Here is a 24,118-nt window from a genome sequence, read left to right as displayed (position 1 = left end):
ACTATGTAGCTACAGTCAAGAATCTATCATATTTTTGAAAAATCAGAAGTTTCATACCTTTTCTGGAGCTTTTCGGAGTATGGGGAAAGGACGTAGACGAGAACCACCTTTAGCACATTGCTGTCCGTGCTCCTTTGATGCCGTCCAATAGAGCCTATTCTTCAAAACTAGATCGGAGGAAGCCTAGCCTTTGTAGCTTAGATGAACAGGACGTTTAAGAACGGCGATTCAGTTAGATGATGACGTTACATTCCGACTAAGCTACCTTTAGGTAACATCTAATTTTCAACGTGCTTCCGCACAGGTGAACGCCGCGGCGCACCTGAGACTGCGACTGAATGCGCGTCTCTTCTTCCGAGCCCATGACGCCAGACAATGCCCATCGACCCGTCATCGTTTCCTTGTGTGCTCTCTGAGCTATGTACAAGATGACACCATATCCTTTTAACATCACCATCATCTCATCATCTACTCCTGCCAAAGCACGCTGTTTTCGTCGCGCGCATTCACCAAGACGTACTCGGTGCATCTCGGATCCGTCTTGCGATCCGGGATTGTCATGGCCATGAGGTTGACCTCCATCCACGTGGGCCGCATGCCCATGGACTCCAGGCGCTCCCACCAGTTCCGGAACCTCTTGAAATCGATGCCCTTCTGGTCATCACCGACGTGGATCTCAATCATGATCTGGCCGATGGGTAGGACGGCATCGCCGTTGCCCCTCCACGCGGAGGTAAAGTAGTCCATCACAGAGTCGAATGAAATGTATTCCGAACCCTCAACGTCGATCTTCAGGATATCCATGTAGGTGTGGTTGTTCTGCGCCATGAGGGTCTGGAGCGTGTAGAAAGGCGGCGACTTGGCAGGCTCGTCCGTCTTTCCGATGCCGACTTTCTTGAAGAAAGCTCGGTCGTTGTACTTTGCTGCGATCTGCTTGCCCCACGCTTCGACGGTGAAGTCGTATCCCCAGATGCGCGCACTGGGAATACGCTCGAACATCTCCGCCTCGAATGATGACTCGCCGTTGATGCCGAAGCTGTAAATGACGACTCCTTCCTGGCCGCCGGTCGGTACGCCGCTCATCCAGGTCTTGGGTATGGGAACCGACTCGTAGACGCTCATTCCGCACACCCACTTTCCTCCATCGCCCAGTCTCCCGACGCGCTGCACGTCGTGTGGACATGTCCATGTTGGCGGAAAGAAGTCCCACAGTGTGTATGGGTATTTTCCGAACTCGTTGAGAGATTGCGCAGGAAAGAGCGGAATCTGAGGGTTTGTTGGGTGCGCCTCTGCCATCTTTCCTCGAAGCTGTACGCTCTTCCGCCACGCCGATTCTGATAGAGCCATTCGCTCTTTCAATCCCGCAAATTTGCGGCCCGCTGTCCGCTGTGGCAGGGGAAATGAGGGCAAATATGATTGCTCCTCTGCATTGTTGTGTAATACTGCGATGAAGAAAACAAGTACAATGATGGTAGCGACAGCACGCCCTAATGCCATGTTAGAGAATATAGAGATAGAAGTCGAGAGCAACGGTCAACGTTAAGTGAGATGGCGGGGTGAGTGGCGGCAAGACGTACCTTGGGGAGAGCGAAGGAAGGTCATTTTATGAGTAAGTATATGCAGAGTGTAGAAGGATTCGATTTGCGACTTAAAGATTGACTAGAAACTGCCCCGCTTTGATAATGTGAAGCAAACGAACGGAGTATGGAACGTGAAGCTGGGTGAAGGACTGAACTGCGGCTTGGTATGAAAAGCTGAGGAGGGAGAGTAAACAGTAGACGTATCGGTGGCAGATGCAAAGGATGCGGATCCCTCCCAGGGTCTGACTACGAGCAGGTACAGCCGTGTATCCCCTGATAAGCGCATGAGAGTGAAGCTCAACAGCAAGGATAGACAGTGCCAATATGGCCAATCTCTGCCAAGAGAGGGCAATGACGGTCTCATCCCAGAAGTTCACGGTCCCGTTGTTGGCAGCGGCAGCGCGGGCAATCGAAGCAGCTGAAACCAGCTCCACCCACTCGAAGCAGCCAGGTCTTAAGCCCGAAGAACGCTGCCGCAGGAGAGCTGCCACTTGAGGTAACGAAGCCCCACAGAGCCCATTGTCGGTCCCACAGTTGTCAAACGGGGCAAGCCACCTGTGCTTTGGGCGCCCAGGGATGGTATTCCGATGGACATGTCGATCAGTTTCATGATTGGTGTGGTAACTATGTAAGCAAGAGCCGCGTTTAGAGCTCCGCCTCAGGCACGATTATTACCCGATGCGGGGCTTTTGGCGACTGGAACGCTAGCTCGCCTAATCTACTGTGTACAAGGGTCGCGATCGGACAAGATATTCACATGATTTGGGATACTATCAAAGCTAGAGTATGTACAAGGGCGCCGAGCCGCCTCGGAGGGAAAATGGCTCACGCAAGAATGCGATAGACCACCAAGGCTGCCGCTAGCAGCAAGCCGCTGCAGAGCGTAAAGACCATGTTGCGGTGATGCTCGCCTAGGGCAATTGTTAGCGGCTGCGGCATACATGCTCCCCACGAGTAGCACGACGTGGAAGGGATGTGGAGAAATACCTTCCTGCGTCATACTAAGAGCCAGAACAACGAAGGCGTTGAGGGGTACTCTCAGAATGGTATAGACGCTTGCACGCATGCCGTCCTCGATTAGTTTGCTCTTGAGCGACCCCATGGATGGGTAATAGATTCCGCAGCAGACCTCAAAGATGCAAAAGCACCAGAGGACCACATTTTCCTCGCGGATGTGCGCGGGTAGGAAAAAGCAGAGCGAGGCAGCGACAAGGGTGTAGATGAGGATCTGCTTGGTCGGCAGTGACGACGCTGAAGCAGAGAGATTGCTGTATAGCATAGAGCCAAACATCATGCAACACATGAGGATGGCGAAGATCAGGCCGAAAGGCAAGTCTAGTGACAAGGATCAATATCCATAGCAGGAAGTCATTATACCATGGGAGTCTTACCGGTTGTGGATCCTGAGAGCTCATGGCAGAGTTTTAATGCCGGAAACTTGAAGAAAATGAACAAGAACAGTGTGCCCTCGAAGAAGCACGACGTCAGTGCCAGAGTGAGGATGTTTCTGTCTCCGAGTATGAGCTGCACAGCGGATCTTGCAGGCGCTTGCACATGCTCCTCCTTGGCCTCTTCTGCGAGCAGGCTCGTAGCCTCCGCAGAGCTTTCCTGTCGGGAGCCATAGTTCTCAGACTACCCATATTAGCAATGTAGCTTCGGTTGCATTGAGGGTAAACTCACCCAAGTCTTGGAGATGGCGATGAAAGCGATCGACATACATCCCAGCGAAGCCATGAAAGGTGCTTTAGCCGTGCCGACGTGGTCGACTAACCATCCAGCCACAATACCAGCGACGATCGCGACGAAGCTGTTCAGGGTAGTCATCATGCTGAAGATGCCGCTCAAGGCCGATCCTTCGTCGTCGATCATCAATTTGTTGTACTCTGCGACCAGCCAGCTCTCAAACACACTGTACAGCAGAGTTCCAGAGACTCCACCAAGGATGCGACCCAGGAAGAGAACCTCAATCCGGTCGGTAAGAAGCGTGAGGCAAGAACAAGAGTAGATGACGCAGTAGGCGAGACATCCTGCTTTGCGGCCAAAGCGATCCGCTATGGTTCCAGCGAAGGAGGCAGAGATGCCGCCTGATAGGAAGCCCACCATGAAGAGGAGAGCTACCATGCTTTCCGCGAGGCCCTTTTCATCTGACACGTAAATCAGTCACTGGTGGTATGAGTTTAAGTGGACAAATCACCTTTGTAGATAGGATAGATGTACGGTCCTTGGAGCCAGTCCGCGCCGTTGACCAGCAAGAACACGGGCAAGAATTTCCACTTTAATTGTCGTACTCTCTCCGCATCGTCGTCTTCTCTTCCTCGATGCTCGACCTTTTCTGAGTTGTTTGGCGCTTCAGCGAATGAGCCTGTCTTGGAACGGTAGGAACGAATGAAGACCACGCTGTTCAACAGCAGTAGTCCAGCGAATGTGCTACGGTAGAGATCCATGGTGTAGTTGTTGAAACACCAAGGTAGAAAGGTTGAGTAAGTATTGTTGAAAAGCAGTCGCCAGGACGTGGTTCAGAGTGAAGGCTTGCCATGCTCGGTTGGATCTTTGTTGTTCACCGGCCAACGCACGAGCCAGTGATGGACGCGGATCCCGCGCCCATGGCGTCAGACCCATAGATTCTTCAGGAGGTGGCGCAATCGGTAGACTCAGGGACGGTGCCTGTGTGATCGTGCGTTGTGAGAGAGCGGGGAGCCATGCCCCGGAAACGGGAGCGGTAGGAAGGCGTAGCCGAGCGCCACTATAGCGGGCCAAGTGGGCTAAGGCACCTGACACGTCTCACCTTTATTGGTCTCGCCAGGAACTCTTGTGAGATCTTAACACACTGCAGTGATGGATACCCCGAGACTTTGGTGTATGTTTGTGGCATGCCGATACATGTGCTATGAAATGGGTGGTGGCTGCAGCTGGGACCGAGTCCGAAGGACACCGGCACATTTGCGGTAAGACACGCGTTCATGTACCCACAACGACAACAACGATTAATTATACTGTAAGAAGCAGCGATTCGCATAGTACTATATTGGGATCTTTTGGTGGTGGCCCACCAGCCGACATTGATGTGCGAGATCTGAAACTGGCCCGCCCTGACAGGTCACGTGAGTATTGCATCAGTGATTAATGCCCCCACGCCCTGCTGTTTGACCAGGGGGATAAACGCTCTCGGTGGCACGGAGTCCAGTTCCGATAAAGAGATATGCGCAAAGGGTCCTCCATCGCTGATCACTACCGTACGGCGCGTCCAATGTTTGGATGAAGATGCCGATGATCTCCGTCGGTTCTGGTGGCCTGGCAGTGCACTCATCACCTGTATCATTCCCAGGGTTGAATCTGCTGACCTTTTACACAGTGGTCTGTTATACGCCCTCCAAAGGCAGGACTCTCGGCTTCTTCATCCGTCACACGCGTCGTTCATAGCTCGCAAACGCGGTTCAATCGACCAACTCAATGTAGCTCCCATAGTTCATTGGATGGGCTATTCTGGTCGCGCAGATCTGTCGAGCCCATGCCATTGCGCTTGTCAAATCGGAATCCTTCCTTATCTTTGGCTATGATTCGTTAGCAGATCACTGCATTTGAAAGCATTGTTCCGAACGTGCTTTCCACGATCGCCAGATAACCGTGTTAAATCGGTGGTTGAAGTACCAGATACCCCGTGCCTAAATCGGTTAAGTGTTTGGAAGTCTCTTCACATGAGGTGCTTGCATGTCTACCTTGGACGGATCCGACTTCTTCTCGTATTGGGCCATCAAAGTTACGCTCGAGGTGCGACGGGATGGACACGCGTTCCTCTTCGAATACGACCTTGAAGTCCGCAAAAGAACCATTGTAGTGGTTGTCTTTCACTGGCTTTTTTTTAGCACCGGGTGGGATGCTTCGTTTGTATTTATTGCACATGCAGCGCAACTGCTCGAATGCTAGCAGGTGCTTCTGGGCCACAACCAATGGGTTGAAGAACAAAATCAGTCTGACCAGGTATTTTCCGAATGATTGAACCTTGTTATCGTTGCAGTCGAACAGCAAGACGAGCAAGACGCGCATCCACGAGAGAAGTGGCATGCCGGCTGGAGTTTTGTCTTCTGTGACCCGGTATCTTGGGCGTTGGCGCAATGCATTGAAAATGCGCATGGCGTGGTCGATCAAGAATTGTGCGCGAGTATTTGCAAGTAGACTGATGATGATAAGGTGAAAAGGCATGTCGCGAGTCGGAGTACTGGCAAAGCTATGGTAGAACTCGCTTTCAAACACGGAAGGGGGACTGCATTTTTATGCAGAGCTTCTGGAAGTAAGGGAAAGAACACCAACATGAAGGTGTGTGATTTCTCTAACACTTTGCCCCTCTCGCTGCTTTCTGCCCGGGCAGGCATGCCTTTGCGAACCACAGATATGAATGAACACCTAAAACATAGCGAAGTTAGTTTGCACACCAGAAAAGCAGCCCAGCTTCTCCCATCGTACGTGCTCTAACACAGGTTGTCTATGCCACAGAAATCTCCAATCAGTGGAGAACCTCCGCACGATTGTCATTGAAAAAGCCTTGCTAATACCGATTTCTTTCCCTGCCCAAAGTAACATGCCCAAAGTAACACCTGGAAGATGTTACGCCGTTCGAATAGCTAATCCCTTCGACAGAAAGTATTTGATAGAAATCAAGTCTGACAGCCTCGGCTTCCGCTAGAACGTAACTGCTGCCGCCCGACAGCATAATCGCTTCCTGAGATACAAATACCAACGCCGATTCAAACACACCGATCATAGTACAGGAGACTGCAACCTCTGCATCCTGGAAAAGAAGCGCCGAGGGCAATAAGGCCGAGAAGCAGCCTAATCGTATCCTTGATCGCTGCTTACCTGAGAGCCGAGTACTTGGGTCGGTATTTGAAACATCTGCCGAGGCCCGGCATACGTCAATATATCTACCGGGCTTGGGCAGGTCTGCAATATGCTGGGCGTAATCGACCACAGAGAACGATAATCGGGATTACAGGTACGTCAAACGTGATGTTGCATCAGAACTCCGGAAGTTGTCAGAAGTCAAAATGATGATCGAACATAATTAATTGCGTGGATCGTGTCTCGCTTAGACGTCCACGAGTGATACTGCACATACACAGTACATCGCTAGCACGCGGTCGCTGTTAGTAACACTGCAATGCGTGCTTTTTCTACAAGCGGCATGAAAGGCGGAGAACATGAAACTGAAGAAGCCCACTGACAGGTTTGTTTGCGGCATGCCCACCGCTGGTTCATTGAGTCCTTGGCTTTCCCAGCTCAGCTCGAGCGCGAGCCTGGGACCGGAATAATCAACTGCTCATCTTGGTTGAGCAAAGCAAGGGTGTACGTATGACCACTGCTACAGCGTTCAGACGGTTCTCGGAAGCAGACAGTCATCGCGAGCTTTTCCTCCTGCTTCTCGACCTCGCCAATTAGTAAACCGGCTGTCATGATCATGAAGGGAATTTGGCACCAGTGCAAAGCATGTTGAGGCTGAAGAGTGTAATACGCAAATCAACCGGCCTCAGCATCTTAGGTTGCAAAAAAAAAAAGGACCCAGGCATGGCTATTGGACAGTGAAGCTGTGTAGCAATGCACGGGAATAAGTGGCATCTGTTCTAGCAATCCATAGAGCTTATGTGGCAGTACCTGCAGGTATATGTCGATGAACCGAAGACGCTCATATATACTACAATGTCGCTAACACTTTACCCGTAGCACGCTGTGCTGAGAAACGAGACGATATATGTGACGGGGGTCTCCTGGCTCTGTTGTTCTCCCTATGAGCTGGGTTGATGAACGTTACAAATAGATGTCGAATGAAGGAACCTTTTAGTGCGGATCAGAGTCTGCAAGTGTTCCCATGTGTCGTTGAAAGATGCGAGGTAGTCAATGAGGTTACGCTGCCAGGGACTGCCTAATGACGTCCCCTCATACACCAGAGAGAGACGCCTTGCAGAAGGTGAACAGCAACAGCCGTTGTACCTTGCTTATGCTCTCTTGAAACAGCCACTGTTGAATAGTTCTTTGCAGAGGTGCCCAGAAGTTCTCACCAAGTATATAGAGTTGGAACAAGTCTGCATATTGGTCCTGCATCTTGGGCTTGTACGAGGCGGCCTCCATGGCTGCCAGATCATCGAGATTTGCGTGTGTAGGGTGGATTTGACTGGTGCAGACGTGTCCAAAGTACAATTCGAGATCCTTAGACCGCCCTGTGGCAGATTAAATGTTCGATTCTGCGCTTCCTACCATGCGCTACCATTCAAAGTGGTGCGAAAGTCGAACCGGCTAGACAAGAATGATGAATGAGCCGCAAAGGTTTGCTACCCAGTCTCTGTACCGACACGAACGGTGACCATGGAATCATGGACAAAGCTGCCGGTCAAGTCAGCTCTGCTGATGTTTATTAGTGGTGGCGAGGATTCTGCATACAACTTCCTTTTCTTATTGCGAATATCTTGAGCGCCTGGCATTGTGGTGGTGCAGGATGATCGAAGAGCCTCACTGTTTTCTCTTCATTAGCACAATCTTCGTCCGGTTTCGGAACCTTCAACGCAGCTCGTGGATGACAGGCGTCAAGTCAGTCCGTTTGAAAGGGTGTGTCCACGAGTGGAGGAACTGCGCCGAAACCAACAAGGTCTGGCTCGATGATTGAAGAAAGGAGCAGGAGATTGGACATTTGCCGTACTCATGAAGATCACGGACCAAGGTGTGTAATTGCGCTAGTATTCGAGAACTGAGTTCGTATGGGCGAGAGGCAGTCTAAAATACCTTCTAGGCGTGCGAATTGCGGGCCATTATCGCGACAAGAAACACGCCACACCATCTTAGATCATCGGGTGATGGAACGGATATCTTTCGTTGTTCATATGCAGCAACGCTCAAATCTAACCAAGATCACAAACTTCAAGAATATGTGATTTTTCAGATTATGAGAAATCTCATAACAGAGGAAACTCTTGCTGGTACTTGATCATCTGCTAAGGGCAGCTTTCCATGCGTGCACTCCAAAAGCCCATAGCTAGAGTCTTGAAGCACAGGCTTGCCATACCTCATCATCTCGAGACCTCCTTCCTGCCGCCTCTTACCTTTCGTGGAGGAGATGTTGCGAGCTTTGCCCTGATCCTATCGAGCGCCACACCTCGCATCGTCCCAGCAACCTCAGAGCTCCGCGTTGTCTGTAAAGATCACAATGAAAGGTACTGCACTCAGGGCGAGCAAAGCCTCTGCTAGTGTTAGTATTGCTGGCCATTGTGGATGTAGACATGCAACCTACTTAGTCTTCCTTCTCCATGTACTCATCGATGTTTCTATAAGGACTTTTCTTCATGACATCCGAGCGAACGTCCGAGAAGGCAAGGGCAAGTTCGACTAGAAATCCTTTCGGGGCAAGCTCATAAAGTGTTTCGCAACCCTTTGGCTTTCCAGCGTGATAGGCGTAAAAGTCCACGACCAACCTCCGCATAGGCGAGTTCGGCATTGTTCCATTGTAGATCAATTCGAGACATGACGAATTGGGTAGGTACCAAAACTTTCCTACTCGTTTTTCTCTCACCGCTGCGTTCATGACCTTGATGGCTTCGTTCCCGCAACGGATATCCTGAATTTTCTCGGCAAACACATAGATACAACAGGCCATCAATTGTTCGTCCATTGCGGCGTCATGGTCATTAGATTTATCCGAGTCGCTAGACTTGACCGACATCTTGCCAGTGTAGAGGTAGTCCAGGTATTGGAAGAATGTCGAAGGGTCATCTTCCGGTAGATGAACAGCACGATCTTGAGCTTCCTTCCAAACGCCCGCGAGTGCATTCTTGAAGAAGACCGATCGTTGAGTGATGAGATAGGGATGCACGAAGAAGGTTTGTTTGTCGCTGTCCTTTCCGACGTGGATCTTGACGATCTCTCCATACCTGTGATCGCTCGTCAACGCAATCGAGTTGTGAGTCAAACAAACCTCAGCTCACTTCTCAAGAGGCTCATCACCAATCTGCGTCGTCATGATTGTTACAGCCGGTAGTACCGACTTGGGGCTTACTGGAGAAGGTGTAAGAATAAGAGGAGGCGCACCGCAGAACGGGTGATAAAGGACCCGCCTATAAGATAAGTTGAGAGTAAAGGCGCAACTATAAGTGAAAAGCAAATGGAAACCTCGGCATGTTTGTATCTATTTCACACATATGATATTATTTCAGACAGCGTAGTATCACCGATGTCTCATCTGGTCCATAAGTACACAAGACATGTCTAACCTGTGCAGAAACAGCAAACTCACCACGACACACAAATGTTTGAGTCAAGCCCTGATATCGATACTACGACAATTCAAATGCTGACGATGCTTTTCTGGTCTCCATTGTGGACATATTTGCTTCATAATGGAACCAGCGCCGTCGCTTTCTTCTTGCCAATACGCGTAGATGGGACGTGTTTCTTTAGAACTCAGGTGGACTCATATTCTAATTCTCATTTCAGGGAATCAATTGAGTGATCTACTAATAGAACACTTGTGTTACACCACGTTCATGATGTCCATGTGACCCTTCGCGAGCGGCGATGAGCGAGAATGACTGGCGCTTGAGTACAGAGCGTGATAATAAGGAATTAGATGTGCTGGATAAGCGCATATCTTTAGTACTAAGGGCTTGCCGCCTACAAATCTAAGAGTACGGAGTACGACTCACTGCTTCGCTAGGTCAAGCTACCTTAGTCTTCCAACTGGAAGCATGTTACTGCAGATCAGTCATCTATTGGCGATCGCAAATTTTTTCCCCGGTTATTTGCAGCTCACGGCTTGTCAACGTCTAAACTGGTTCATGCTATCTTTCGTGGTCCTTCTACCGAAAGTAGACTCTTTCCTCACTGTAATGCCCTGCATTCGTGCAAAGTCCGCCGGGTAAACGACTCTATCAAAATGTCAAAGTGTCGATGCATCGCAAGTCAGGCGCTGGATTTAGAAACGTGTCAAAGTGTGTGCTTGATAACTTCACCCACCTAGTCACCAGGTTCAAGGAATTTCCCACATATTCACTTCGTCACCTCGATATATGTCTGTACTCAAGGAATCGTTCCAGCACGACAAGTGCCTAGGTCGGATCCTTAGCTCTGCGTTCCGTTTCTGTTCCTGCATGCTTTCTTATATGCCAATGGAGCTGATGCTGCGCTTCTTCGTCAGCACCAGAGGTAATTAGACACCTTTTGTGTCGCATGCAATCGCCGAACGCAATCAGATACAATGCAAGTAAGTGTTGACTCATTTGATCACTTCGGTAACAGCTAGATATGCCTAAACCTTTTATCTCTTCACCTGGTGCAGCTTTAACGCCTCGTAAGCTGCAAGTCAACTCAGACCGCAGCATCTCACCTCCATTTCCGATACCGACCCTTCACGAACTGGATCTCCCGGCAGCGGCATTTCAATACCCCGTCAATGGTAGAAAGCGTAAGCAGGGACACAGAAAAACCACTTTCCTTTGCTCTCCGCCTCCATAAAAGGATAATACTGAATTACCCAATTCCAGTCCAGCAACCCAGGCACGTCCGCTCTGGCACCCTCACACTCGCACCCATCTCCTTCGCCCGTCATCATTTCTCGGTGCTCTCATCCTTACCACCCCCTAGCGCAGGTACCGGGACCGCCGTCGAGTTCGCAAACATCAACACCATCATGTCGCACCAATACGCCAGAGAAGTCGCGCTCAAGGATCTTAAGCGCATCCTAAAACTCACCAAGTGCCTCCCAAAGCCTCCCCCTAGAGGCGGGTGAGCCATTTGAAGACTATGAGATTAGCGCTTAACTTCGTCCACACGCGGGAGAAGTGAGAGGACGAGTAAGGCGGAATCTGAAGCATGAGCACAAGCGGGAGCGTTACGGTCAGGCCCAGTTAGTTATCGGGCGGTGTTCTGACAGGCATGGGGGTAAGGGATTTGACCTGATCATTGGAGAGCTTGTATGCGGGCATGGTGATAGCATTCAGCATCGGGGAGACGGCCTTTTATGATGACTTGCCGACGTTCCTTACCCACACAGGGGGCCACATTCCTAGCCTATTTATGTAGCACGGAATCAATATGCATTAAGTAGGAGAAAGTAGCGATGGTACCTTCCATTACCCCTACATAACCTATCAAAGCGAATTCCTCTGCGAACAAGCCGCCACGAAACGCTCATTCCTAAACGCCGGGCGAATCTGAGTATAAACGGGTTATCCGACAAAACGCTCAATTTACCATGTGAACGCCACCGATGCAATGCATATGATTTCAGGAGACTTATCCTGGGAAAGCCGGAAGGCGGTGGAGACTTAGTAGATGGAATGGACCAGGAGTTGTGCGCCGTGTGAAGTCTTTGGTGGGCATCATGTTGATGGTAACCCCCGTCTCAACAGTGCTACGCCCATTGTGGATGCTCATCGTCCGGTGGTAGTCCGGAGAGCGCGCGAAACATCCGCAACCATGCCGATCAGGACCATAACCCCGATAAATGTTACACCAAAACGTACTCATCCCCGGCCAATCCCAGCGAATCGTCCCTCACCTGCTCCTATGCAGCATCCTTCTCCTTCCCCCTACTCGGCGTCTGCACTCCTGGCTTCTCTGTATGACTCGCCACCTCAAGGACACTCGTACTACTCGCCTCTCCCCCCTCAACGCTCATTCCTAGCATCCTTCTCGCAAACTCTTTCTGGCCGTCCCCTACCGCACTCTCCACCGGACTTTGCAACGCACCATCGCTCCCGTTCGTCTCGCTCGTGTCTGTGCGGGTGATGAGGGGCGGCTTCAGCCATGGAACGGCGGTACACCGGGTTACAAGGCGCTTTGTGGTCTCGTCGACAGGAGCGAAATGGTTTCCGCTGGCGATCAGAAGGTTGAGAATTTGGTGTATGTCGTTGCGCTTATAGTGGGGTGGTTTGCTGATTTGGCTGTGTGTTAGGATAGGGTGGAGGACGCGGAGATATGTGTGTCGAAGGGCGTTGGCGGCGGGTGAGTCTGAGGGGAGGTCTATCAGGTTGCGGAGAATCACGTCGACGAGTACGTGAAGGTCGTTGGTGTAAAAGTACTCAGCGGTCTGGGGATTTCCAAAGATGAGGTAGAGCGCCTTGAGAATTAGCAGCTGGAGCGAGGTTTCGGATTCGCGGTTCAGAAGAAGAATCAGATTACAGCCGAAGGTCTTGTATGTCATGCCGTGAGTGGAAAGTGCTTTGATCACGCGGTTTGTTATGCGGCCGTCTTGCTGTTGTGTGGAAGCGACGAGGTATTGTTCGTTCAGGACCAGCTGCAGATGTTAGTGAGGGAATGATACGATGTGATGAGCTCGTACCAGAACGCGTATTACAGGGTAATGATATGGATCCTCGTGGTCGTCTGACACGCCTTCTATTACGCCAAGCAGATAGAGTATGAAAGAGTCGTCAATGGCCACTGTAGCGTGTCAGTGATATCGGTAGCCTTGACGATTTGCGCTATGATCGGGCATGGCATACCAAAGTCTTCCCACTTCAAGCGCTGGATACGCGAAGACTCGTACAACAGGTCGAGCAGCATCTGGTGCAGCTTGGGCTCCTCCTGCACGCTCTCCAACTGTATCAATTCGATAAGGCGTGCGAAGACGCCTTCCTCGTGCATCATCTCAAACGTAGCATCGTTCTGATTATTCCGACCGTCGAAGAGAAGGAAGGCGGCGACCATGTGGAGCGTGGGGTTATCGTCCTCCTGCAGAACATTAGCTATTGCGCGCAAACAGTCGAAAGAACAGCGTACCTGCAGCAGGCAGTAAATGATCTGCCGCCGTACATAAGCTTTGTGGGTCGTGAATAACTCCCCTTGTATCAGGCGGTAGACGCATTTTGCGACGCTGTATTCGGTCTGTAGGTACTCGGCTGCTCGCAGTCAGTGGCGCGCACACTATGCCAACGATTCGGCGGGTTATTACATTGATAGTTGGTGGTGACGTTGAGGTAGGAGCGTAGGGCGTTATCGATTATTTCGTGGTCGTGCTGCTGGCAGCGCGTCGACACGATGTCGTCGAGCTCTGTGGTGTGGCGCGTTAGCAAAGCCGTTGGATGCATGCATGGCGATGCATGGCGGGGTCGTCGCAGGAGGGTTCGCTCACCGTCCCAGAACTGCTGCTCATTTTCGAGGTTATACGATACCTCAAACGCCATACTTAGCTCTTAAATCGACCGCCAGACGCATCCTCGACCACCGTGGAGGCTGTGGCGGTGCGGAGTAGCGCGACGTTGTGTGTGGTGGTAGTGGTGTCGTTACTCGTCTCGGAGTGTGATCGTCCGAGATATCACCGTAAAAGCGTCATCGTACAATCAGGCGAGCCACACCTCCGACAACCGTCATATTGCCTATTGACAGCCCCAAGGACGTCTGTGCATCCGACGCATTCACTAACGCTCAGACGCATGGACAACCAAGCATCTGCACGCTCGTGAGTATCCTGGCTTGTGCCTTAGACCAATAAGACTTTTGTCGAATCTCCCCGATAGATACTCCGTAAGTCTGAACGTCAAGCCCCCAATGACTTCCTTTGATAGACATGTCCCTTTAAAGAAGTGAAATGTGGACTTTCCGTGACGGTAACCCATGTATTGTGCGAGCAAAGTCATCGAGCTGCAAACCTCCAAAACCTTCCCTGACCCATCATCCGCACTTCTTCTTTCAGCAACCGGAAACCATCAGCGTCCTGACGAGAAATCATCAAAGCGACTATTACATCTAAATACTCAGTAGCCCTCAATGACCATCATCATCAAAATTGTTTCCTATATCAGACTTTCATCCTTGCCCGGTTCGGCTACCCTGTCAGCATAAGAATAGACCATTTTTGGAACAAAATTTGATCGTATTAGCCCATGACGAGCAAATCACGATGAAGCCATGACGTACGCGAGTTGCACTTCAAGCACTCGACTGGTGAACGCATAGGCTGAATGGAGGACCTCCTCGCCACGCACCGGATGCTTTCTAATACCTATCTACACCTCAACTGCAAATCAGAGATTGATACCTGATACAATGCAATATAAACGCCAGCGCGAGACCGGACCGCGACAAACGCAAGCCGCGTGAACGACCAAATAAGAAACAGATCTAAGACCGCCCATAGGGAAGGGGTATGCAATGCTAAGTCCATGTCCAACTCCAAAAGCCGCTCCACCATGCTTCGCGCTACTCACACACCAGCACGCACATCGCTCTGTTTCTTCCTTGGCCTTCCTTATGATGCCCCTTACGAATCGAACATCCCCGCCACGCCTTCCAATCCCGGACTTGTCCCCCTCACAATCGTATTAGCACCCGGCTCCAAACTCATATATTGCTCTTGAAATGCAGTCTTCTTTTTCGGCTTCGCGCGCTCAATCCTGCCCTGCTCGTGGATGCTCACGCCTCGGACGCTGGAAAGGAGGTCGAGCACGATAGAGCGCTGTTGCCTCTCATCGCTCCTGTTCACACTCTTCAACTTCGCCAGCTTTCGGTCGACGCGTGAATCGTCGCCCATACCAGGAAGAGAGAGGATGATAGCGCGGGGAATGTCGTCGTCAAGATGTATTATACCCGCGATGAGCGAAGCGAGATCTTTCTGGCAATCAACGAAGTAGGGTTCGTGGAGGGAGATAATTGCGTTCTTGAGAATCTCATTGCAGAAGTAGTCGCGGATAGGCGACTTTTCCTTGAAGCGCGGGAGCAGCATGCGTAGCACGCGGACGGTGGTGTTTACAGAGCGCGTATCGCGGACGTGAATGCAGGTATTACAGAAGAGGAGGATGGGCTCGAGGACTTCTGGGGCGTTGAGGACGAAGTCGCAGATTGGGGGGCCTTCTTTGCGCTGATCCTCATCTAGGCGGGCGAATTCTGCTTGTTGTTAGCTTTCGAAGTATATGGCATCTCTTGCCGAGGCGGAACTTGAGAACCGGCACATATGTACGATGGCAAGGGCCGATGATCTACGAACTTACCCTGCCTTGAGTCAAGCAGCACAGCGACGAGCGTGACAGAAGAGTACGTGAGCTGCCGAAGGATGCTTTCAGTCTTCATCTCGTCCGTCAAATTATCGTTCTCCCTGGCATTGATAACCTGCTGGCTAACTTCGTCCCACTCCTTTGTGATCTTGCCATTTAGTTCGCGAAACAATCCTTGAATCATAGCCGGCAGGAACTGTGCTCTCAGATGCGGTGGACAGCCTTCAATGAGATGTGTGGAGACGGTGAGAAGTACAGACAGATGATGCGCCGTCAATGCATGTGCGTGTCCAAACAAGGCTTGACTCAGGGGTGCAGAAAGATTTTCTATACCATAGAAGTAATCACGGAACCGTGTCAAGGAGTATAAAATATAGTACGAGCTCTCCCGAATTTGTCGGACGGTACCTCGCACAGTGGACGCAAAACCTTCGTATGTCGACTTCGACCCACTCACACGAGCGAAAAAATCGTCGCGGCTCTCAGTGGATATACCAGCTTGCCAAAATCGGTCAGTCAGGACTCGTTGGATGACTTGCTGCAGATCCGGTGGGAGGAACGACCAGTTGGTCTCGATGTCGTTGAAGGCCTGCGCATGACTGACGAGTTGCAGGAGGTTTGGCAGTATTATTGGTATGACTTCGGCCCATAACCGGGCGGCCGATTCGTATGCAGCAGAACCATCGCGCAGCTTCTCGGTAGAGGCGGCCAGGAGTGTCTTAGTAAGCCGAAGCGGCAAGCGCTAGTAGAATGTCAGCAAAAGCATTGAGATGGAGCAGAGTGACATACTTGCGAGTGGTCGAGAATAGCGGCCTGCATGGCTTGACCATCATTGCTGAGTGGTTGTTCAGACCAGTCTTGCACGCCACGGAAGTTGTTGGCAGACAGGAATTCTGGTAGTTGTACCATCCCGAGGCTTTCGCAAAAGGCTTGAAATGAGGAAACCGAGTTTACAAAGTCATTGTCCTGCCAGGCGTCCTTGATCTGTGCCAAAATTTGCCGCATACGATTCTCCTGGCTTTCACGATCCAACGTGCCACACCGGTGAATGATGATGAACAAAAAGGCGGAATAGGCCATGCGCTGACGGTCATCAGTCGTAGGGTCGGCCATCATCTCGTTGACCTTATTCTCCAACTGTTCGTAAACATTCATGAAGTCGTCGGCGAACTTCATGGCGAGCTTCTGCATCTCAAGGCTACATATGCGTTCAAGGTCCTTCACCGTGTCGGCATACTGCGGATAGGCAGGGTTGTCGACGAGCTTGACGGTGATCATGTATTCAAGAAAAGAAAGAGCAAAGTTGGGACGGTCAGGGAGCGCTTTGGTCGAGAACGTCGACATGAGTTGAATGATTTTTTTCGCAATCTCAGGATCGTCGAAACGCGCCTGCAACACCTGCCTGCCCCACTGCTCGAACGAATCTTCCATTGCGTTACGTTTCCGTTCGTCCTCTTGCGGTTCGTTTCCATGGGTGGAGAGCCACTTCAGATAGCCCTTCAATGCTGCATCGATGATGGTGACTTGTGCATCTACTTTAAGCACGGGGGCTGAGTGTTTGGTGAAGTTTTGCGGCTGGAATGGTGGATTGTCGTTGTATAGACCTTGAAGTGTATTTGTGGCCTGCCCAAGAATATGCTCCATGGCCTCGACAGGCGTTCGCCGCACGAGGACATCAATAACATCAGCGCAGAATCTTCGATAATTGCCAAGGAAAGCATGTCGCTCTGGCACGGTGTCGATATCTTCACTCAAGAAAAGAATGGTAGCATCTTCGGAATCTTCAGGGAACACTTCATAACGTACCAAACGGGCGCAGCAGATCTCTAACAGGCCGCCAACCATTTGATTTACGACTGGAGATTCGCGAACAATGCGGGAGCGCAGTAGTTTGGTCCAGCAATGAAGCACGGGGATCGACACAACCAGACTTGGATTGCGTGCGACGTCGTAGAGGAATTGAAAGATTCCAGGAAGATCGCTGCCTTCAGGCACCTGCTGGGGCTTCTGCTCGATGAAAAGACCGAGGTTGTTAGCCAACTGCACAGGTTAGTCCGAGAAACAAAGCCATGCGTCTAGATTATTTACCTCGGAAAGTCTCTTGCAAAGATTATACTTCTTTTCATCCAAGTCATGGATGTTCATGTCGGCCAGAGTCCAGTTGTACACCTCACGCAAAAGCGAAACGCTACCGGGCGTAAACATGGGACACACAAGCTCTACAAACTCGTCATCATGGAGGTGGTGGCGGGTGTATATGGCTTGAAGGACATCGACAGAAGCCTGGAAATACCGTCAGCATGCAGATTGGAAGGTAATTGTGGTGGTACATACCACTTGCAGCTCGGCCACGGGTACGGCGAGAGCCTTGCACACATGCTCGATTACCTGAACAGCGGCAATTGCTTTCGGAATTACCCATGGCATGCAAGCCCGGAGAGCGTTCATGGTTTTCACTGCGCACAGTTTCACCGCATCTAGATTCTCGTAGTCCTGGGACAGACACCACGACAGATTATCGCACAGCCTCTTGAGCCACCCTTCGTCCCCATAGCGTACATTTAGGCTCTTGTCGCGCGTAGGCAGGTGCTCAGTGAGCACTGCCGTCGGTGTAAAAATTTCCACGCATGCCCGACCTAGGTCGCTACCTCGCAGACCCGCCGTAGGATCTTCACGGTTGAAAATCTCCTCGGACAGCGTCTCGAGCACGTACAGCACGACGGCCTGGTGGTGCAGCGACGATTGCCACAGCTCGACCAGCTGTTGGTCCATGTCCATCCACTCGGCGCCCCATGACCGCTTCGCAACCTCTGTCCACAACTGTGCCACTTTATTACGCAGGTAAACCGGGTCTTCTGCTGTGATGCTCTGTGCTAGCTCGACCACGTAGTTTCGCAGACCCGTGCCCTGCTCCTCGGTGAAGTCCTCCCAGCTGTATCTGATAGAGAATTCCAGCAGGGTAAGACCATAGTGGCGAAGCTGGGCGGGCTGCGACTTGTCGCGAGCGAGTGTGTGGCCATGCGAGGGCGCTTCGGGGTGCCTCTTGGCCTGTTCTAGATATTCGGTGGCCTGGCGGCGGGTCTCGTTGTTCGATTTGGGGTCGTAGATTGCCTGCAGCGCTTGCAATACTTGCGAAAGGTCGGTCGTGTGGCCGTTCGCGAGGTGTTGCGGGGTTGCAGATGCCCCATCCATCGTCGTCGCAAAGCTCTTTCGGGTGCTGGAGACCCTGAGCGAAGCGTCTAGGAAAGGCAACCGTCAATGAAGATCTAGCGGGCGAAGGAGGTCTAATCGTTGGGGGCGGTATGGCGGGGGCGGGATGTTCTTGGGGCGGTAGAAGTCTAGGGTAGGCGTGCGCTGGCAGAGAAAGCGGTGGTGCGCTGTGGGCGGCTTAAGAAGTCGGTGTAGAGTGTACGTGCCCTACTCATCGCCGACCAACGAGTGAATAAACGAGCGATCGACTCAGACACAAACAAAGCTGAAAAGAGTGACTGGAAAGGCGAGCTGTCACGTCTCGCGCAGTGTCACAGAACGCGTGAGGCAAGGCAGCCGCTGTCGCCTATTAGGTCGCGTCAACGCGCTGTCAGGTGGTTGCTTCCTAGGATCGGAGATATCGATGTGAGACCTATGTACCTGCCCAGTATGTACAATCCCTTCCACGAACCTATCTCGGTCACAATGAGGCTTCTCGCATCGCATCCATCCAAAAGCGCTGACATGCACCCGCTTACAACATGTGAGAACCGAACGAGTATTACATCACCATGCATGACGACCCAGTCAGCGAAAATGAACCACACCCTACTCGCCATGCGCCAAACTCCATGCAGTCATCCATCAATCTTTACATGATAACACACGCCTGCTTCTGGCACTGTTGGAGGTAGCCCTCGTCCTCTTCGGTGGATAGTGCGCCTCCCTGTTTGCGCACTACCCCTTTGACCGTCATCGACTGGTCACCCTCCGCATGCCACCATTTCAATATTTGCTGCACTGCACCGTTGTGTTCTTCAGAGGCGATGCTCCACTTGCCCCCGCTGACTTCCACTGTTGAAGTTGGGAAGTGGAATTCTGGGAGATACACAGTGGTTGGCGCGTCGTCTGGCGTGGAGCTTAATGCTGAGAGCGCCAACTTGAAGGTGGCATTCTTCAGGTCGAAGCCGTAGGATGTAAGGTCGCCGTGCGTGACGATTGGTGTCGGACGTATGAACGCTTCCGCAGCGCGAAGACCCCTCACATCACCATTTCCGGACTTGGAGCTCATGCGGTCTACTGATAGTGACTTCCTGAGATTACCAGGATCCACGTTGAGCGTCTCCGCTGACTGTGCTCTTGAATACGAGGGTGAGTTGACATCAAGAGATGCGCGAGATTGTGCCTCTGAGAAGGAGCCTGCGTTTGGCACAGGTTTGTCGTCCTTTGAGTAGATGGAAAGATCTTCACCATTCCACTGATCGCCCCAAAAGTGATTGTTCTGACGAGCAATTAGCAATAATACCGGCTATGGCGAGCAGGTGACACGTACATTGACGGTGTAGCACCACAAGGCAAATCCATTTGCGTGGCTTTGTTCTAGTGCGAAGTGGTTGGCATCCAGGGCTGCGATTTGACTGCTATAATTTCCCGTCTTATATGCAAACTTGTCGTCCATATCGTAGGGAATGCCGATTTCTGAGAACAAACAAGGATGAATACCCATCTTCTCGGTTGCTTCTTCTCTTATAGCGGTCAGCTGATGTGCAAAGCAGTTTCGGATCGCATTCTCTCCAATCTTTATTGCGAATGCCGGAGTGAGATATTTCCCTCGTAGTACTCCGAAGACATCAATGTTCCACACACGATTCCTGGTAAATTTTAGCAGAGGCGCGTTGAAGATTATTTGTTGGTGTTTACCATTTCTTGGTCAGTAGCGTGATGCCATCGTAGAAATGAGGACAGAAGACTATGTTGGCATCGTCATCCTCAGTACCTTTGATCGATGGCGGTATTTCGAGGACTGGAGCTTGTAGAAACATCAGCGAATCCGGGAATATTGCCTTGACCATCTTGCTGTACCGCCGCCAATGGTCCAGGAACCAATGACTGTTAAAGTACTCATAGTCAATCGTGGCTCCATCTCGGGGGTCCTTCGCAAAATAGTCCTTCTTCAGAAGGGTGTTGGTGGCCGGGTCCCAGATGCCATGCTGCGCCCATAAGCACTCGCCCAACCGCCACCCGGGATCGCGTTTCCAGCCGTATTTCGTATCATCGTAACTTGACGGAAGCCACGCAGACTTTCCTTCCGGATCGACTAATTGACTGCCGGACTTGTAGGGCCCCAAGCCACCGAAGTCCCATGTGTCTATTTCGCAAGCATTGCCCGATCCGGTAAGTATGGCTTGCCACGCAGTGGGCGAGGTTCCCTTTTGCAACTTCTGTTCACTTGGGATAACGGAGATATCCTGGTAGCCGATCATGCCGCGATTTGGCTCATTCATGCTCTCGAAGCCAATAATTGGGTCGTGCCAAAGATCGCCGGCCTCGTTGATGCGCTTCGCAAGATGCTCCACCGCGCCGATAAAGTGGTCCTGGAGGTAGTCCTGGATGTTCTTGCCGTCAATGATGGCCTTGGGGGCAAAATCCCTTCCGGCGAAGAACAATGTAAAGACGACCTGACAGACGAGCCTCGTATAGTTCGTTGCCCATATCATTTTGGGGTAGTTTTCAGGTTCTGGGTATACATTCTGAACGAGGGCAGCTTCGGTAACGTCGAAAGAGGTCGGATCTAGTCCGCAGGCATAGAGAGTCCACATGGGTGCGCCTGAGCCCCCTGAGAATCTTGACCACTGAGGGCTGAATTAGCAGGCGCATGAAGATGGCTCGGTCCTACGTACAACATCCTGATGGGGATCCATGAAAATATAGAAGCCATAGTCTTTTGCTTTACGCAAGATAGTGATGGTATGCTGTATCCACTCTTCGTCGTACCGTCCTGGTCCTGCGTGTTCTATTGCCTCCCATGTAAAGATGTATCTTATAGTGTTGTAGCCCCAGCTACGTAATCGTGCGAAGTGCGTAGCAGCGTCTTCCACAGAGAACGGTCTGTTAACAAAAGAGACGTTGTCGCCGTCGAAGAATTTGTCGGCAATATGCGAAGGTTGGTCGGGTGTGGCGGGGAACTTTGCGTCGGCAGCGCAGTTGATACCATGAAGCGTCACCTCGCGGTTCTCGCCGTCTCGGAACGTGCGCCCGTCGATGCGCAAACGGAGGGGGGCCATGATATCGTAGGACTATTGCTCTGCTCTAGGTATGAAATGGACGACAGTGTGAGGAAGAGCAGAGCAAGGAACAGCGAAAGAGTACGGAAGCAGAGGAAGCTATATGCAAGCCATCACAAGGCGGTCGAATGCTTGGGACCTGACGACGCGGGCGGCGTGGTTCTGCCGCAATGACAGGGTTGCAGGGGTGGCACAGACGCACTTGCAGGCCAATACGAGCCGCGGGCCAGGCGTGACCGGGGCATTCAAAGAGGACAACTTTCAACAATCGACCGCTGCGGTTACACGTCGCTCCTTTGAGATCGATATAAGCTCGCCACTCCCGCCTTCCATGCCCTAGGACGCTCTTATCCTTCGAGTCCCTCGTAGCTCAACCCTACCGGCGTCACTCATTCACAGAAACCGTCTAGTCCACCGCGGGCAGGCGACGCAGACAACCATGATTCTACGACTGTCCACGCTGGCCCTCGGCCTGGTCGCGACTGCTCCTCTTTCGCATGCGCTATCCGCCTCCGACATCTCGGCGGATACGCCGGTATCGCAATTAATCAAAGATGCCGGTGTGAAACTGGCCAGCGGAAACGCGCAAGAAGCCCTCACCTACTTCGACGTTGCCATCCAGCGCGACCCCAAAAACTATCTCACGTTCTTTCGACGCGGTGCGGCATATCTCTCACTCGGGAAGACCGCTCAGGCGCAGAACGACTTCGACAAAGTTCTCGAACTGAAGCCTGGATTCGAAGGCGCATTGGTGCAGCGCGCAAAGATAAGGGCGCGCAAGGCTGATTGGGCTGCGGCGCGTAAGGACTATGAAGCTGCAGGGAAAACAGAGGCGATTGCGGAGCTGGAAGAGGCCCAGGGTGCCGCTATACTAGCGAAAGAGGCGGCTGAGAAGGGCGACTGGGAGACGTGTGTCAGCCAGTCGGGTACAGCAATCTTGGTTGCCGGCGCATCATACGATATCCGAAAGACGAGGGCGCATTGTCGTTTTCAGAAGGGCGAAGTGGTCGAGGGTATCAGTGACTTGCAGCACCTTCTTCAAATCAACACTGGCGACATTCAGCCGCACCTCCAGAGCTCTGCCATGGCATTCTACTCGCTTGGTGAGACTGAGAAGGGCCTGAAGCACATTGCGCAATGTCTGCAATCCGATCCAGATTCGAAGGCGTGCATGAAGCTAAGGAGAAGGGAGAAGAATCTTGAAAAAGATTTGAAGAAAGTTCGGTCAGCATTCCAAAAGCAACAGTGGGCTACAGGAGTGAAATACCTCGTTGACCGCGGCGAAGAGAATCCCGGGCTTCTCAAGGAAGTCAAGGAAGACTTTGAAGGCTATATCAACGATGGCTACATCTTCAAGAACTCTCCTCAAGGTCTCTACAATGAACTCGTCGAGATGACGTGCGAGGCATACACGGAGGTAAGATTTGCCAATGCCCAACCCAAGTAGCGGAAACTGATAATATGTGATAGATGAACAACTTTAAAAAGGGCGCACAATACTGCGAAGAGGCTCTTAAGCTCAACCCCAACTCTCTCCACGGTCTCCTCCATCGAGCACAAAAACAGATCGACGCCGATGAATTTGAAGAAGCCGTGCGCACGCTCGAAGCCGCAAAGGAAAACCACCAAGCTCAAAAAATCCAAGATCTCCTTCGTAAGGCACACACCCTCCTCAAGCGCTCTAAGCAGAAAGACTACTACAAAGTCCTCGGTGTTACCCGCGACGCCGACGAGCGGGATATCAAAAAGGCCTACCGCAAGCTCTCCAAAGTGAACCACCCTGACAAGGCGTCAGCGCAGGGAATTACGCCTGAGGAGGCGCAAAAGAAGATGGCTGCTATCAACGAGGCGTATGAGGTTCTTTCTGATCCGGAGCTCAGGCAGCGGTTTGACAGTGGGGATGATCCGAATAACCCGGAGCAGCAGCAGGGTGGGCACCCCTTCCACGGCTCACCATTCGGCGGCGGTCAACAATTCTTCTTCCAGCAGGGCGGTGGTTTCCCTGGTGGTGGTGGTGGCGGCAATTTCAAATTCCAGGGCGGTCCGTTCGGCTTCTAAGAACGTGTATATTTCATGTCATGATATGTTCCGGAGTTCGCTCACATTCGAGCATGGGTGGGGTGGCATTTCTAGGCGTTTCTTTCTTTTGAGACTTCTAAGTACCCCGGGCTTCGGCTACATGAGGGCGAAGATAGGGACCACAATCATACCTGATCAATAACCATGTCGCAAGCTTCCTGCAACATGTGTCACACGATGTATCGCGATGGGGAAAAAAAGTGGTTCAAATGCTACAACAGCTCCGCGTAATCTTTCT

At 51.6% G+C, this 24,118-nt stretch overlaps 8 protein-coding genes across 8 annotated transcripts; 2 read left to right on the top strand and 6 right to left on the bottom strand.

The window, feature by feature from the left end:
- Positions 1–468: 468 nt before the first annotated feature.
- On the bottom strand, positions 469–1,602 carry N0V89_009917 (uncharacterized protein; the record flags this gene model as incomplete). Its single annotated transcript, XM_056218663.1, has 2 exons — positions 469–1,487; positions 1,578–1,602. 2 exons carry the CDS (start codon positions 1,600–1,602, stop codon positions 469–471), a joined length of 1,044 nt encoding a protein of 347 aa, XP_056067928.1.
- Positions 1,603–2,405: 803 nt separating this feature from the next.
- On the bottom strand, positions 2,406–4,024 carry N0V89_009916 (uncharacterized protein; the record flags this gene model as incomplete). Its single annotated transcript, XM_056218662.1, has 5 exons — positions 2,406–2,491; positions 2,568–2,915; positions 2,972–3,212; positions 3,261–3,724; positions 3,775–4,024. The coding sequence occupies 5 exons, from the start codon at positions 4,022–4,024 to the stop codon at positions 2,406–2,408; spliced, it is 1,389 nt and encodes a 462-aa protein (XP_056067927.1).
- A 4,829-nt stretch (positions 4,025–8,853) lies between these two features.
- Positions 8,854–9,579, bottom strand: N0V89_009915 (uncharacterized protein; the record flags this gene model as incomplete). Its single annotated transcript, XM_056218661.1, has 2 exons — positions 8,854–9,490; positions 9,545–9,579. 2 exons carry the CDS (start codon positions 9,577–9,579, stop codon positions 8,854–8,856), a joined length of 672 nt encoding a protein of 223 aa, XP_056067926.1.
- A 1,233-nt stretch (positions 9,580–10,812) lies between these two features.
- N0V89_009914 (uncharacterized protein) lies at positions 10,813–11,343 on the top strand (the record flags this gene model as incomplete). The annotated part of the gene is made up of 2 exons (XM_056218660.1): positions 10,813–10,818; positions 11,104–11,343. The coding sequence occupies 2 exons, from the start codon at positions 10,813–10,815 to the stop codon at positions 11,341–11,343; spliced, it is 246 nt and encodes an 81-aa protein (XP_056067925.1).
- A 777-nt stretch (positions 11,344–12,120) lies between these two features.
- LDB17 (pre-rRNA processing) lies at positions 12,121–13,741 on the bottom strand (the record flags this gene model as incomplete). Its single annotated transcript, XM_056218659.1, has 6 exons — positions 12,121–12,852; positions 12,898–12,998; positions 13,061–13,289; positions 13,338–13,456; positions 13,510–13,608; positions 13,690–13,741. 6 exons carry the CDS (start codon positions 13,739–13,741, stop codon positions 12,121–12,123), a joined length of 1,332 nt encoding a protein of 443 aa, XP_056067924.1.
- A 1,076-nt stretch (positions 13,742–14,817) lies between these two features.
- On the bottom strand, positions 14,818–18,739 carry MSN5 (karyopherin; the record flags this gene model as incomplete). Its single annotated transcript, XM_056218658.1, has 5 exons — positions 14,818–15,440; positions 15,545–16,289; positions 16,337–17,587; positions 17,636–17,830; positions 17,882–18,739. The coding sequence occupies 5 exons, from the start codon at positions 18,737–18,739 to the stop codon at positions 14,818–14,820; spliced, it is 3,672 nt and encodes a 1,223-aa protein (XP_056067923.1).
- A 649-nt stretch (positions 18,740–19,388) lies between these two features.
- N0V89_009911 (uncharacterized protein) lies at positions 19,389–21,801 on the bottom strand (the record flags this gene model as incomplete). The annotated part of the gene is made up of 4 exons (XM_056218657.1): positions 19,389–20,018; positions 20,070–20,388; positions 20,438–21,369; positions 21,418–21,801. The coding sequence occupies 4 exons, from the start codon at positions 21,799–21,801 to the stop codon at positions 19,389–19,391; spliced, it is 2,265 nt and encodes a 754-aa protein (XP_056067922.1).
- A 439-nt stretch (positions 21,802–22,240) lies between these two features.
- Positions 22,241–23,859, top strand: N0V89_009910 (uncharacterized protein; the record flags this gene model as incomplete). Its single annotated transcript, XM_056218656.1, has 2 exons — positions 22,241–23,218; positions 23,272–23,859. 2 exons carry the CDS (start codon positions 22,241–22,243, stop codon positions 23,857–23,859), a joined length of 1,566 nt encoding a protein of 521 aa, XP_056067921.1.
- Positions 23,860–24,118: the final 259 nt, after the last annotated feature.

Source organism: Didymosphaeria variabile (assembly GCF_027946475.1).
Source record: "Didymosphaeria variabile strain IMI 356815 chromosome Unknown scaffold_7, whole genome shotgun sequence".
Lineage (NCBI taxonomy): Eukaryota > Fungi > Ascomycota > Dothideomycetes > Pleosporales > Didymosphaeriaceae > Didymosphaeria > Didymosphaeria variabile.
Note: the sequence above shows the minus strand (reverse complement) of the source record. Positions and strands in the feature narration are given on the sequence as shown.